The 15,271-nt window shown below is 47.2% G+C and overlaps 1 protein-coding gene across 2 annotated transcripts in view; it reads left to right on the plus strand.

Moving 5' to 3' along the window:
- MYO7A (myosin VIIA) overlaps positions 1 to 15,271 on the plus strand; it is a 164,802-nt gene that overhangs the window by 68,958 nt on the left and 80,573 nt on the right. For both annotated transcript variants that reach the window (XM_083436022.1, XM_083436023.1), the window contains exons 11-16: positions 493 to 569; positions 2,585 to 2,704; positions 4,324 to 4,466; positions 5,693 to 5,903; positions 7,983 to 8,118; positions 8,562 to 8,668. In XM_083436022.1, the coding sequence (XP_083292148.1) occupies positions 493 to 569; positions 2,585 to 2,704; positions 4,324 to 4,466; positions 5,693 to 5,903; positions 7,983 to 8,118; positions 8,562 to 8,668 (794 nt within the window). The remainder of the gene's footprint in view (positions 1 to 492; positions 570 to 2,584; positions 2,705 to 4,323; positions 4,467 to 5,692; positions 5,904 to 7,982; positions 8,119 to 8,561; positions 8,669 to 15,271) is intronic.

A 15,271-nucleotide genomic window follows, 5' to 3' on the forward strand; every position in this document is an offset into this window, starting at 1 on the left:
CAAAACAGCAAAAAGGACAAAAAGAGGAAGATGGCTGTGTGACTGGCCTTTTTATAGGGTCTGCTAGGGTCCCGCCCATCTGCCTGGTCACACACAGGAGGAGGATGCTCCAGAGCAGGTATAGCAGGAAGTCTGGAGCAACATTCCCCTGTGTGTCCACTCTAGGAAACAGAAAATGTTGAATTTGACTGCTTCAGTGAACGATACATCCCACATACACAAAAAACACAGCTACAAAGGGCTGTCTGGTAAACAAAAGAATCCAACAGTTGTGCCAGCAGATTCCTGTTGTGAAACAGCTGATCCTTGCTATGCAACTCGATGCACAAAAATCTTCAGCAATCTTTTCCCTTTCGCAACGTTCTGCCAGTGAAACGAGTGTGCTGCTAGTTGACTTCAAATGAGTGCTGTGTTAGACGCAACCCGTAAGAAGGTGCGCTCCCGTATCAACCATTTTTGCAACCATCTTATCTCGGTTTAACCCCCACGCAGCTCGGACCTACGACAACTTGGATGCCTGCGAGGTGGTACACTCTGCATCGCTGATCACCGCGGCTTCGTTACTAGAGGTGAGCTGAACATCTCTGAAATATACTCAGAGTCGAGAGTGGATTTCATGCTCTTTATTCAGCTCATAGTGGTGAGGAGGAATGAAAGTCCCCTCAAATTATCTGCTTTATATACATTATTTACACAATGGGCTGCATGTGATTGGCTATTAACGGAAGTCTCCTGTAGGCCAATCAGGTTGTGGATTCACTTCCATCTGGAGCTGGATTGGGTGGCTCCTGCAAACCAATCAGACTGCTGCATTCTGAATCCGATTGTTCTGGGACCAATCAGACTGCTGTATTTTGGATCCTATTGTTCTAAGACCAATCAGATTGCTGCATTTTGGATCCTATTCAACTCAGTACATAACAATCTCCCTGTTGGGTTATGCAGGCAGGCAACTGCCAACTGCTGGGGGGAAAAAACCCTGGATGCATGCGCCATTTTGTGTTCCTGTCTCCTTTCCTTCTCTTTTGAACATGGCAGCCATGTTGTGTTAAGCCCTGCCCACACAGCAACCAGTTTAGATTGTGCAATGGCCCCAAGAGGTCTGGAGAGATAAAATCAGATCTGGAAATATGGAAATATCGTGAGAGGCAGGAGTGAGATATGGATACGCTTCAAGGTTCAGACTGTGGGAAGCCGTAAAATCAAAATTACAATTTGATCTTGTTTTTGTTTATGTTTTTATTGGATTATGATCTGATATGTTAATTGGCTGGGGGTTTTTTGGAAAATTAATAAACGCTCTAACAAAACAAAACAAAAAAGATTGTGCAATGGACCCACAATAGCCATGTTGTGTTATGCGACACCACCACTTTGAGGCATTTTGTGTCATGACACGCCTCCTTTCTGATTGGTGCCCTCAACACATTTTGCAAAATTCCAGACAGGTACCACTGGCCCCAGAAAACCCCAGATGTAGATGCTGTACTTCTGCAGATCTTATGATTCCCCCAGAGCGTGCTGACGAGTCCCTCGTGTTTCTCAGTTGTTCCCTTTTAGCTACAGAGCAGCCTGTCCTCGCCACCTCAGTTTGTCGTCTCAGTGTTTGAAAAAGAAACGGTTCTGACCTCCTTTTCACTCCTTTGCCTGGTCCTCAGACCTTAGTTGCCACAAAAGAGTCTTTGAAAAAGAGTACAGTGGTGCCTCGCAAGACGAAATTAATTCGTTCCACGAGTTTTTTTGTTGTGCGAGTTTTTTCGTCTTGCGAAGCACCACTGCATTTAAACACTGACAACGGCGGGGAGGGGGGGGAGAAGCAGGACAGCTGCCGCAGCCGGTCCTTGGACTCACCCGCGCCTTGTGGCCACCGCGCGACGCGGCTGCTGGAGGGCGGCGGGGCTCAGGAGCGCGACTCTGGCTGCAACGCTGGCTGCTGGCGGCAACGGCTCTCTGAGGGGAGCGCGCGAGGGGGGTGGGCAGTGGCGCGAGGCAGCCGGAAGGTCGGCCATCAGCCGGAAGGTGGGAGGGAGCCGGAGGAGCCGTCAGCCGGAAGGTGGGAGGGAGCCGGAGGAGCGGGGAAGCGAGCGTGTGTGTGTGCAGTGACCGTCACCATGACACGAGAGGCAGGGCCGTTTCGTCTAGCAAAGCAAGCCCTTAGGAAAATCTGTCTTGCGAAGCACCTCAGAAAACGAAAAACCCTTTCGTCTAGCGAGTTTTTCGTCTTCCAAGGCATTCGTCTTGCGGGGTACCACTGTATTCTTGCAGAGTATTGCTGCTTTTATTCTTCAAAAAGTCTTCTTCTCCAACCATAACCGACAGCTTTTACACACACCAAACGCAACCAGCTTTCTACAATCCAACCAACCCACACCAAACACTAACACTGACCACTCTATATATACAGGTACAATTTAGTGAAAGGTTGCGTAAGTCATTGTAGGCCGCTGACTCAGTTCTTTTAGCATTAAAGAAACAGCGGCCAATTTTTAGCCATGACATGTTGTTGAAGTTGGGAGCGAGGCAATAGATGCTCAGATCAGAGCTGCAGAGGGCAGTGAATGGTTTTTATTTCCAATGCATGCAGGTTGACCCTCAGGACCTAATGAACTGTCTCACCAGCCGGACTATCATCACAAGAGGGGAGACCGTCTCCACCCCTCTCAGCATGGAGCAGGCGCTGGATGTCAGGGATGCTTTCGTAAAGGTAAAGTCACTCCCATCTCTCTCTTATTTATTTTCTAAAATTTGCACACTGCTTGATTTGGGGGGGGGGGGACAAGTCAAAGTGGTTTACAAAACACTCAAGATTGTGGGTTTTGCTGGAGCAGGTTGAAATTATGTAGGGACATTAAAGAATTCAAGGATAACAAACCTAAATGAATTCTATCATCAGCTTCTGTCTACATGGAATCTAAGGGATGCGGGTGGCGCTGTGGTCTAAACCACTGAGCCTCTTGGGCTTGCCAATCAGAAGGTTGGTGGTTTGAATCCCTGCGACGGAGTGAGCTCCCGTTGCTCTGTCCCAGCTCCTGCCAACCTAGCAGTTCAAAAGTACACCAGTGCAAGTAGATAAATAGTTACCACTGTGGCGGGAAGGTAAACAGCGTTTCTGTGCGCTCTGGTTTCCGTCATGGTGTCCCGTTGCGCCAAAAGCAGTTTAGTTATGCTGGCCACATGACCTGGAAAGCTGTCTGTGGACAAATGCCAGCTCCCTTGGCCTGAAAGAGATGAGCGCCGCAGCCCCATAATCGCCTTTGACTGGACTTAACCGTCCAGGGGTCCTTTACCTTTTACATGAAATCTAATGGACGTGAGGCCATAAACATAAACAAAAGTCATTGCATAAAAATGGGAGCTGACAAGAAGATACAATATAAAAGTCATTACAACTGAATGCCAGGTGTAAAAATTCTCCTATGCAGTAACAGAAGTAGATAGAATCATAAAATGGAAATATTTACTCCATTTGTTTATTTTGACAATTTGAGGGATCGCTGCGCAGTGAAAGCAGCAATCCCTCTTGCTGTTCTGGCTTCTGGGATAGCTGCGCAGCCTGCATTCGCTCCATAAGACGCACACACATTTCCCCTTACTTTTTAGGAGGGAAAAAGTGAGTCTTATAGAGCAAAAAATATGGTAATATACTTCTTCTTAATTGTATTTCAGTTCAACAATTACTTTGATAAAATACATATTTTGTTATGTACAAATGGCTTTAGAAACCTATGAGGTCCATAAATTACCATCTAGCATATATTCAACACAAAAAATAGTGACAATTTGTTGTTGACAAAGGACAGCTGGACATATAAATGGCTCCATTACTTTCAGTAGCTTAGGGCCTCAACAAACCTAAATCCGGCCCTGAGTACCATGCAATAATCGGAATGGAAATAAAAGCTCTACACAGCACAAGTATTCTTACAGTTCTTCAGTCATTCTTTAGATAGCTGAACTCCCAGTATAAGATGCTCTGAATGTTCTTCAATCAGATATTCTGGATAACTGAAATGCCAAGTGTGTTCCGGCTTAATTAGCTGTCAGTGGCCTGTTTTGTTATGCAGCATCAGCCAAATTGTATGCATGAGCTCAGCCAAACTAGATCCAAACATCACCCTTGCTTGAGTCGAGGCCAAAGGCCTTTGGCACAGGTTTGCAAATTGAAAAATAAAAAAATGCACATTGTAAAATTCTAGAATCCAATTTTTATGAGTAGTTCCTGTCTCTGGGCAAGCAAGAGGCATGTTGAAGAGCCAAAAGCTTTTGAGGCAAGCTATAAAATGAACGGCATTTACTTCCCTTCCCTTTCTCCAACCTTTCCAGGGAATCTACGGAAGGCTTTTCGTGTGGATTGTGGAGAAGATCAACGCTGCCATTTACAGACCTCCTTCCCACGAACACAAAAGTGTGAGGAGATCCATTGGACTCCTTGATATCTTTGGGTTTGAGAACTTCACGGTGAACAGGTACAGGAGCGAGAAATGTTCAGGAAAAATTTGCTGTGGTGGCTGGTAGCTGGAAAAAGGGTGCAGTCATCCATCCACCAGTGCCCATATCTGGGCAGGATGCAGAAGGGAAAGTGAGGCTCGATCACAGTGAGAACCTCTTTGCAACTCTCTGTCAGAGACCAGGATGCAGAGTACTGCTCTGATGGGGAATGGTGGGAGCCTCCCTCTCCCCCTGCTCCTTACCAGGATCCTGAAGCTGCCCAGGAGCAGTGGAGCAGTATAGATTTGGAACAGTGGTTTTCAGAGGGGCATAGTTCTGAAGGCAAAAGTTGGGAAGAACTCCAGGATGCAGAGTACTGCTCTGATGGGGAATGGTGGGAGCCTCCCTCTCCCCCTGCTCCTTACCAGGATCCTGAAGCTGCCCAGGAGCAGTGGAGCAGTATAGATTTGGAACAGCGGTTTGCAGAGGGGCATAGTTCTGAAGGCAAAAGTTGGGAAGAACTGGGAGGTAAACAGCAAAGTGAAGAAGAACTGAAAGAGTGAGAGCTAACAGACTCTCTCTCTCTCGCTGGAAAGTGTCCAGCCTATTAGTCCAAGGAGACATAGAGCAGATAAGTTGGCTACACAAAAAGCACAGTGGTTGCGAGATCAGGTTGCAAGGCGGGGAAGTGACTGGGGGGAAGTAGGTGGAAACCTTAATTGGAAGCACCTTCATTCCAAGAATGGCTGCTTTGTTCTTTTGCTCTGATCATTAAAGACTCTTTATATGGTAAGTGCCTCTTTTCGCTTTGTCCTGCTTATCTGCGGCCAAAGGGGAGGAGGAAGTCGAGTCCCCGAAGCCTGACACTCTCCTTTGTTTGGATTTGAAGAGATGGGGGAGGGGTGTCCAATCCTGGCACCTAATTAAAGTGATCATGTTTAAAGAGGGAAGTTCAATGTAGGATTCATACTCTGTCTAATGGTAGGGCTGGCCCTATACCAGTGTGCATAAGGAGTGTCAACACTGAAAAGGCCCTGCTTCTGGTAGACCTGGTGAGGGCACCCAGAAGAGGACTTCACATGTTTGAATTAAGTACATGGGTATATCTGGGAGAAAGGGGTCCTTCAATTCATCACATTGGGTATTAATTCTTAGCATAGTTTTTTTTCTTGCATCTGTTACCAAATAATTCCTCAGCTAATTAAAAAATAATAATCTGTTTCTCTATTTCCCTCACTGATGATGCTTGCTATCCTTCCCCCAGTTTTGAACAGCTCTGCATCAACTTTGCAAACGAGAACCTCCAGCAATTCTTCGTCCGCCACGTCTTCAAGCTGGAGCAGGAGGAATACAACCTGGAGAACATTAACTGGCAGCACATCGAGTTCACCGACAACCAGGACGCCCTCGACATGATTGCCATCAAACCAATGAACATCATCTCACTCATTGACGAGGAGAGCAAATTCCCCAAGGTCAGGATTAAGAACTTGTGTCCTGGATCGAGGGAAGACCTCCTCTCACCAGTGCTGAAATCAGCAGTTGCTGCACTCAGGTCCATGAGAAGCCTGCGAGAAGGATCTGATTGCAGTACCTCCCTCTGCTGATTTCAGCACTTGAGGGGGTCTGTAAGGAAGGAGGTCTTTCAGATATTTGAGGCCTGAATCATCTGGGACCTTAACACCCAAGCAAGCACCTTGAATTGGGCCTGGAAACAAAATGGCAACCAGTGCAGCTGTTTTATGAGATCTAAACGGAACCCTTCCCACAGTCGCCAATGTCTCCTCCTCTCCAGGGAAGCGGGTGGCACTGTGGTCTAAACCACTGAGCTTCTTGGGCTTGCCAATTGGAAGGTTGGTGGTTCGAATCCCCATGATGGGTTGAACTCCCGTTGCTCTGTCCCAGCTCCTGCCAACCTAGCAGTTCAAAAGCACACCAGTGCAAGTAGATAAATAGGTACTGCTGCGGCGGGAAGGTAAATGGCGTTTCTGTCTGCTCTGGTTTCCATCACAGTGTCTCATTGTGCCAGCAGCGGTTTAGTCCTGCTGGCCACATGACCCAGAAAGCTGTCTGTGGACAAACGGTGGCTCCCTCAGCCTGAAAATGAGATGAGCGCTGCAACCCCATAGTCACCTTTGACTGGGGTCCTTTATCTTTACCTCCTCTCCAGGATTTTTCCACCTAAGCAATTAGAGACTGTGGCTGTTTGCCTGCCTTTGCTCCTTCCACATCATGCCTCTCCTGGTCCTGGGAGACCAGAGGGAAGGGTAGCTTGTTGTAGCAAGAGGGAGAGACATCTGTGACTCTTCACCAACCAGACCAGACCCATCTCTGCTTCTTGACCTCCCTCCACTTCTGCTTCTGCTTCTGGACTGCTCTCTGCCATGGACTCTTCCTGCTCACGAAGCCCTGTTGTCCATTCAACTTCCAACACCTCCTTATCCCAGTCTTCTCCCTCTAACCATAGAATCATAGAATCATAGAATCATAGAGCTGGAAGAGACCACAAGGGCCATCGAGTCCAACCCCCTGCCAAGCAGGAAACACCATCAGAGCACTCCTGACATATGGTTGTCAAGCCTCTGCTTAAAGACCTCCAAAGAAGGAGACTCCACCACACTCCTTGGCAGCAAATTCCACTGTCGAACAGCTCTTACTGTCAGGAAGTTCTTCCTCATGTTTAGGTGGAATCTTCTTTCTTGTAGTTTGGATCCATTGCTCCGTGTCCGCTTCTCTGGAGCAGCAGAAAACAACCTTTCTCCCTCCTCCATGTGACATCCCTTCATATATTTGAACATGGCTATCATATCATCCCTTAACCTCCTCTTCTCCAGGCTAAACATGCCCAGCTCCCTTAGCCGTTCCTCATAAGGCATCGTTTCCAGGCCTTTGACCATTTTGGTTGCCCTCCTCTGGACACATTCCAGTTTGTCAGTGTCCTTCTTGAACTGTGGTGCCCAGAACTGGACACAGTACTCCAGGTGAGGTCTGACCAGAGCAGAATACAGTGGCACTATTACTTCCCTTTATCTAGATGCTATACTCCTATTGATGCAGCCCAGAATTGCATTGGCTTTTTTAGCTGCCGCGTCACACTGTTGGCTCATGTCAAGTTTGTGGTCAACCAAGACTCCTAGATCCTCTTCACATGTACTGCTCTCAAGCCAGGTGTCACCCATCTTGTATTTGTGCCTCTCATTTTTTTTGCCCAAGTGCAATACTTTACATTTCTCCCTATTAAAGTTCATCTTGTTTGTCCCACCACTCATCATTGTCCCACCACCACTCCCCATGGCGCTGAGCCTTCTTCCCTTGGGGGTTCCCTAGCTGATTCTTCCCATCCTTCCTCTGTGTCCAACCAGTCCGTGCCACGAGCTCACACAGAAATGTGCATGTGCAGACACTGATCATTGCCCCCTTGAAAGAAAGTCATCCAGGTACTCTACGATGCAAGGAGGGTTTGGTGGAGAAAAAGGTTGGCAGATCAAGCTGATCATTTTTGGACCACGGCAGCAAACCTTTTAAAGTTGGGTATTGTGTTCTAATTGATACAGGGAACAGACACGACCATGCTGCACAAGCTGAACTCCCAGCATAAGCTCAACACCAACTACATCCCTCCCAAAAACAACTACGACACCCAGTTTGGCATCAACCACTTCGCTGGAGTCGTGTACTATGAGACAAAAGGTACGTCAAAGTCATAGGATCGTAGAGTCTTAGAGTTGGAAGGGACCCAAGGGTCATCCAGTCCAGCCCCGCTGCAATGCAGGAATCTCAGCTAAAGCATCCATGGCAGGTGGCTATCCAACCTATGCTTAAAAACCTCCAAGGAAGGAGAGTCGACAACCTCCTGAGGGAGTCTGTTCCACTGCTGAACACTGCTGATCATGAGTTCTACAGCATGTTCATACGCTAATCATGGTGCTTAACTAGTCAGCCACAACCATTGCCAGGACATAGGAGCTGGTTTGGCACTCTTGCTCCTCATACTTTCTACCCTGCACATGATCCCAAGAACTGGAAGGGACTCAGAGCATCATGCGGACTGACTGACCCACCCACCCCCTCCAAAAAAAACTCACAGCAGTGTAAATAATTCTGGGCTCATGCTGTTGTCTTCTCCACTACAGGATTTCTGGAGAAAAACAGGGACACACTTCATGGAGACATCATCCAGCTGGTCCACTCCTCGAGGAACAAGTTCATCAAACAGATCTTCCAGGCTGATGTAGCCATGGTAATAAATCTCTTTTGCGGAGGGGTAGGGTGGGTTGTCGGGTGCGGAATATGAACATGGGCAGAATACCTCTGAATGCCAAGTTGCTGGGAACTGCAATTGGGCAGGAGTGCTGCTGCATTTGAGGGTCTTGCTTTTGAACTTTTCATTGGGTCATCTGGCTGAGAACAGAATGCTGGACTGGGTGGTCCTATGGGCTACTTGTATATTTGTACATTTGTAGCCTTCTTAGACTTTACCGACTGGTGGGGTCTGCGTTGCTCCCGGGAGGGAGAAAGGAAGTCAAATGACACCGAGGTTGATTCAGAGAAAGAGTTATTCTGCTCTCCGGATAGCAGAAGGCACTTGCGTGGTCAGTCCACAGCAAGTCCAAAGAAATGAGCAATTTAATGCAGTATATATATCCTCCAGGCACCCTGTCCCCCCTTCCCAGGAATTCAAGCACGTCAGCTTATACACGTAAGTTGAGATCCATGACCATAAACAGTTATTCCTGTTCCAGCACTCTTGACCATAAAAGGTTGTTCCTGTTCCTATATTCTTATCTTGGGGCAGGAGGTCACCAACTCCTGGCGCCGTTCCCGGGTCTCTTGTCAGACTTGACAAGGTCTGTGCGCCTTTGTGGTCTTTGTGGTCAGGATGCAAGATAAGACCCAGACGTGTCATCCCTGCTCTACTGGAACTGGCAAGGCCACTCATTGCCGTCAAGGACTGATAAGGGAGAGAGCTTGAGCACTTATTTATACAGCTGGGTTTTGGCTCAAGAGCTCAAGTTAGAGCATTTTAGAAATGCTCCCTTGGAGGAGGAAAAATGGGGATTTTGGGTCAGTTTCAAACTGACTGCACAGAAACCCATTCCTTCCCTCTTCACATTCTTGATATCCAATTCTTTGCACAAACTAAAGGGCCTACTTAAAAGTATCTGTGCGCAATTTGACATCCATTTAAAAGCATACCAGCCTCTTGGAGTATAAAAGGAAAAATAAAGGGTTAACCGAAACAGAGAGCATATCCTTCTTTTTGGAATGCTGCTAAATATTCTCTAATTCGGGATTTCCCAAACTTCGGTCTCCAGCTGTCGTCGGACTCCCATCATCCCTAGCTAGCAGGACCAGCGGTCAGGGATGATGGGAACTGTGACCCAAAAAACAAAAACAGACCCAAGTTTGGGAAACCCTGCTCCAGTTAATAAAGCTGCTACAAGAAGCCCTTTTATCATTGCAGATCCTGTTTTCTTTCAGGAATACACTGAATTTTTTCATAATAGCTGGGGGAGATGATCATATCGGCAAAACCTATTTGGAGTTTCGCAATCTTCTGACTAGTTGCAGAACCTTAGCCAGACCTAGCAGAGTCAACACAGAATCCACAGAAGCAATTGGCTGCAGACAGGATAGATGAAGCAGGAACCAGGAACTTGTAGTTAGCTGTTTCTTATATACAGTGGACTATTTACAGGAACAGAACACGGATCTTATGCTAGCTCTATCTGACACGACTCACAACTCCTACACTGACACAGAACTCTGAACTCACAAACACTGAACCACGCATTCAAGTTAGTAGGCCATTAATTATCACTCCTTTGAGAGAGCTTGACCAATCAGGGAGCAGTCTCCATGCCTCTGTTATCTCCAGGCAGACTTACTCCTTCAGATTGCCTTCTGGCCGTCTGCCAAACCTTAATTGACTCTGTGTGAGTAGCTGCACGTACACAGTTTCCCAACAGATCATTCTCCAGCATTTATTACTAAAGCTCACAGAATCCTCTCAGCCATCACTTTCCCATGTCTTTGTACCGCCGCATGCAACTGATGTTGAAGATAACACCAGTTTTCCTTTGGCCGGCGCTGCTAGTTCTGAAACAGGAACTGCAATATTTATTTTATTCCTTGCATTTATTTCCCACCTTTTTCTCCCTTGCATTGTTCTCCCTGCTCCTCATTTAATCCCCACAACAATCCTGTGAGGTAGGTTAGGCTGAGGGAGGCAGGGGCTGGCCCAAGGTCGTCCAGTGAGCTTTTTGGAAGAGCTGGCATTTGAACCCTGGCGGGTGGCGCTGTGGGTTAAACCACAGAGCCTAGGACTTGCTGATCCGAAGGTCGGCAGTTTGAATCCCCTCGATGGGGTGGGCTCCTGTTGCTCTGTCCCTGCTCCTGCCAACCTAGCAGCTCGAAAGCACGTCAAAGGGCAAGTAGATAAATAGGTACCACTCCGGCGGGAAGGTAAACGGCCTTTCCGTGCACTGCTCTGGTTCGCCAGAAGCAGCTTAGTCCTGCTGGCCACATGACACGGAAGCTGTACGCCGGCTCCCTCGGCCAATAAAGCGAGATGAGCGCCACAACAACCCCAGAGTCGGTCACGACTAGACCTAATGGTCAGGGGTCCCTTTACCTTAACCTTTTACTCCCGGCCCTCAATCTGACACACCACTACACCACAACTGACATCAATCAATCAATCAATCAATGTTAGATTAGTCACTTCAAAAAAACATTTTGATTGCCTGATGACATGTCTTTGATTAATCAAGCTGCAAATATTAAATGCCTCCTTTGAGCACCATCTATAAACAAACATTCTTCTTCCTGCACTTCTATACCTTTTTCCTGCATGCAAATTTATACCTATTAATCAGCTAAGTCTCCCAACCAGCTAAGATTTCTTCAGTCAGGTGACAGCCATACTTGAAACCACAAAAGGCGTGCTCATTTTATGTTCCTGGTTTAGTGACGTGTGCATGGTTGGAAATGTGCAATGTGTTTGGGTTTTTAAAAAAGGTAGATTCTACCTTTTGCTCTGGGGTGACTGCCCTCTGTTAGCTCCGCCTGTTGCTTCTGCCTGGCATATGGGTGGCCACGGGACCTGAAGGGGTTTAAGTCTCTGTGTGCATGCGGATGGCCAGAATCAGGCATGCTGGCATGGAATGAGTGCATCCACTGTCTCCCAAACCATTGGGACAAGGGCCCTGCAGGACTTGACATCTTTCCGCAGGGCCTGCAAGACAGAGCTGTTCCACCAGGCCTCTGGTCAGGGTGCAGCCTGACTCCCTCCTTTGGCAATCTTTACAAAATTTTAGTTTATGGTTGCCATCAATTTTGATTTTAATTAATTTTTATAATGTTTTTATAATGTTGCACTATTTTAGTGTTGTTAGCCGCCCTGAGCCCGGCTTCGGCTGGGGAGGGCGGGATATAAATAAAATTTATTATTATTATTATTATTATTATTATTATTATTATTATTATTATGCAGCCATGCTAAAAGATTCCTAGGCAAAGGGCACACTTGCAATTAGAGACCAACAGAACTGTTGCTTTAGGACATTTTCACTTTTCCTAAGCTGAGATGGCCTCTGTAAAAGGAGGAGATGCAGCCTGGTTAGGCAACTTGTGTGCCTATTCATTCCCTCTGGATCGAGGGGACGCGGGTGGCGCTGTGGTCTAAACTACTGAGCTTCTTGGGCTTGCCGATCAGAAGGTCAGCGGTTCGAATCTGTATGATGGGGTGAGCTCCCGTTGCTCTGTCCCAGCTCCTGCCAACCGAGCAGTTCAAAAGCACGCCAGTGCAAGTAGATAAACAGGTACCACTGCAGCGGGAAGGTTGACGGCGTTTTCGTGTGCTCTGGTTTCCATCACAGTGTTCCGTTGCACCAGAAGCAGTTTAGTGCTGCTGGCCACATGACCAGGAAAGCTGTCTGTGGACAAACACCGGCTCCCTCGGCCTGAAAGCGAGATGAGCGCCACAACCCCATAGTCGCCTTTGACTGGACTTAACTGTCCAGGGGTCCTTTACCTTTTACCTTTACCTTACCCTCTGGGTCCTATTGTTTCTCCCAGCTCTTGTGGACCTCCTGATCCAAAAGCATAAGCAAAGGGCACTAAGTCCGTCTCCCCCAGTATGAACCAGAAAAAGAGGCTTTCATTTGGAAGACATGGCTGGATAGCTCAGTTGGATAGAGTGCGGTGCTGATAACTGCAAGGTTTCAGGTTTGATCCCCATATGGGACAGCTGCATATTCTTGCATTGCAAGGGGTTGGACTAGACCAGTGGTGGCCAAACCTGGCCCTCCAGCTGTTTTGGACTACAACTCCCATGATCCCTAGCTAACAGGGCCGGTGGTCAGGGGTGATGGGAATTGTAGTCCCAAAACAGTCAGGGTCCTTCCAACTCTATGATTCTATACGATTCTCCCATGCTGCACCTAAGCCACCCACTCCAATTTGCTCATGTCTTGGCTATTGCCTGGGAGACCTTTGTCTAAACCTTTGTTGCTCTAATCAGGCTGAGGAACAAGGGGTTAAAGATCCCTTTACCTGTATACAGGAATGCCATAAGCTCTGCTCAGTTGGAGACAGTAGCCAACTCCCCTATTTACTTGCATCTTGGCTGTTTTATTTCCCCCCCTTTATTTATAAAAATATGTATATACTGCTGCATTGCAAAAATACACCATAGTGCTTTGCAGCAATATGAAAGCATAAAACCAAACAATAAGATAAGATAATAAGATATCTTCTTGGTAGTGGCGCCCATCCTGTGGAATGCCCTCCCATCAAGGAGATAAATAACTCTACAACTTTTAGAAGACACCTGAAGGCAGCCTTGTATAGGGAAGTTTTAAATGTTTGATGCTTTATTGTGTTTATATATCTGTTGGAAGCTACCCAGAGTGGCTGGGGCAACCCAGTTAGATGGACAGGGTACAATTATTATTAGTAGTAGTAGTATTAGTTGTAGTAAGCATAAGTTAAAAACAAACACCAATAGGCCGTTGGGGAGGATGTATTCTTAATTGCCTGCACGGGCCTGGCAGAATAGGAAAGTTTTCTCCTGGTGTTTAAAAGTTGGCACAGAAGGAACCCACTGAAAATCTAGTGGCAGGGTGTTCCGCAGGACTGGGCCGATGACACTGAAGTCTTGGTTTCTCATTGTTGTCAAATAAGCCTCCCCAACTTGGGAAACAGCCAAAGACACTCCTGCTAACACTTTGGAGGCCAAAGAAAGGCCTTTGTCAAAATCTTTGTTGCTGGAGACCTAGGGGTTAACGAGCCCTTTGCGCACTGGGTGGGGCCAGTGTGGGTGGGCCTTCCATCCTCACTCAATTGCAGAGAGCTCCCAGCACCCTTGTTTGCTTGCATCTTGGCCGGTGCCTGGGAGGCCTTTGCCAAAACATTTGTTGCTGGGGAGGAAGGGGTTAAGAGCCCTTTGCCTCCCTACTGGCATGGGTGGCATAGCTGTCAATTTACAGATTTGAAAATAAGGGACCAGCAGCCTCGAAAATAAGGGATCAGCAGCCAAAATAAGGGATTTTAGTCAACCAGCTGAAATGCGAAGTTAAAAGGGACCAGATAATTTGGGAGAGTTTCCCGCCAAATAAGGGACGGTTGACAGCTATGATGGGTGGCCCTGCTCAGTTGAGGACACTGTCCACATTTGTTTTTGTAAAAAATCAGCCGCTGAGCAGCAGCCTTAAGCGTCACTTAAGATGTGACTCGTAAAACACCTCTTAAGCACAGTGAGGTCAAGAGGCGCAGCTTAAGCGCATGGCTGAGGAAAGGAGCATGGAAGAAGCTGCTCTGAATCGGAAAGGTGAGGCTCACCGCAGCCTTTTTGCACGGTGGGGATGATGCAGAAGAGTAAGGCATATAAGGAGATAGAGAGCTAGCTCAGTGTTGAGAGGTCAGGGGTCGGCTCTTTGTCAGCGCATCAAATCCCTCGGCTGAACAGCTTAAAGGCAAAGGTCATGTTCAGGTGCCATAGAGAGAACAGCTTCAGCAGGAATAAAAGAGACAGCATCTCTGGATTTTGAGCCGGAGGAGCCTTAAAAAGCCAGATTGAAAGGAAGCAATGAGAATTAGGGATGCGATGTGTGGCTACTGTTGTTTCCCAAAATCAAAATCACCTATTTGTAGCAACTCTGGTAGTTATTTGCTTTACAGTGTTTGCAGCATTTTATGCGCATTGTCGTTCTGTAATCCTTACAAGCGCCTTGTCATTATTATCTCCTTATTGAGGATGGAGGTCCAGCCTTCTCCAATATTCTCCTGTTTCAGGGGAGCAGGCTGGACTCGGGTCCTCCCAGGTCATCTCCAGTTTTGCTGGAGATGTTTTGCAAAACCATCTTCAGTGGTTTTGCCGAATCCAAAAACCGTTGATTTCCCCTTTGTGTTTGATCTTTCACACAACATAACATTGATTTCCCCATTGTGTTTGATCTTTCACACGACATAGCCGTGTGGAAAACTCATGGAATATAGCTCGTGATTAGCGCTCATATCGGTGTCATTTGATTCTGGAAGATCTCCATGTAAAGCCCCTTTAACCCGGCAAATCGCAGGAGTAAAGCAACATAATTTGTGGCAGAATACCAGCAAGCAAAGCTCTCTTTTTTCAGCTGGTGCTCACCGGAACTCGGCACCTCTCAGGTGGGTGCAATTGCCATTCTGAGAGAACAAGGTGAGCTCTGGCACCTCTTTTTCCAGAGAAATAGCGCTGGTAAGGAGAATTTGAAAACAGAAGCGCTAGCACTATTATCAGGAAAACGAATGCAATATTCCCCACGTTCGAATGCCCTGCCAGGAACAGGGCCTTCTTGGTAGC

Source organism: Podarcis tiliguerta (assembly GCF_965153285.1).
Source record: "Podarcis tiliguerta genome assembly, chromosome: 4".
In the NCBI taxonomy this organism is placed as follows: Eukaryota; Metazoa; Chordata; class Lepidosauria; order Squamata; family Lacertidae; genus Podarcis; species Podarcis tiliguerta.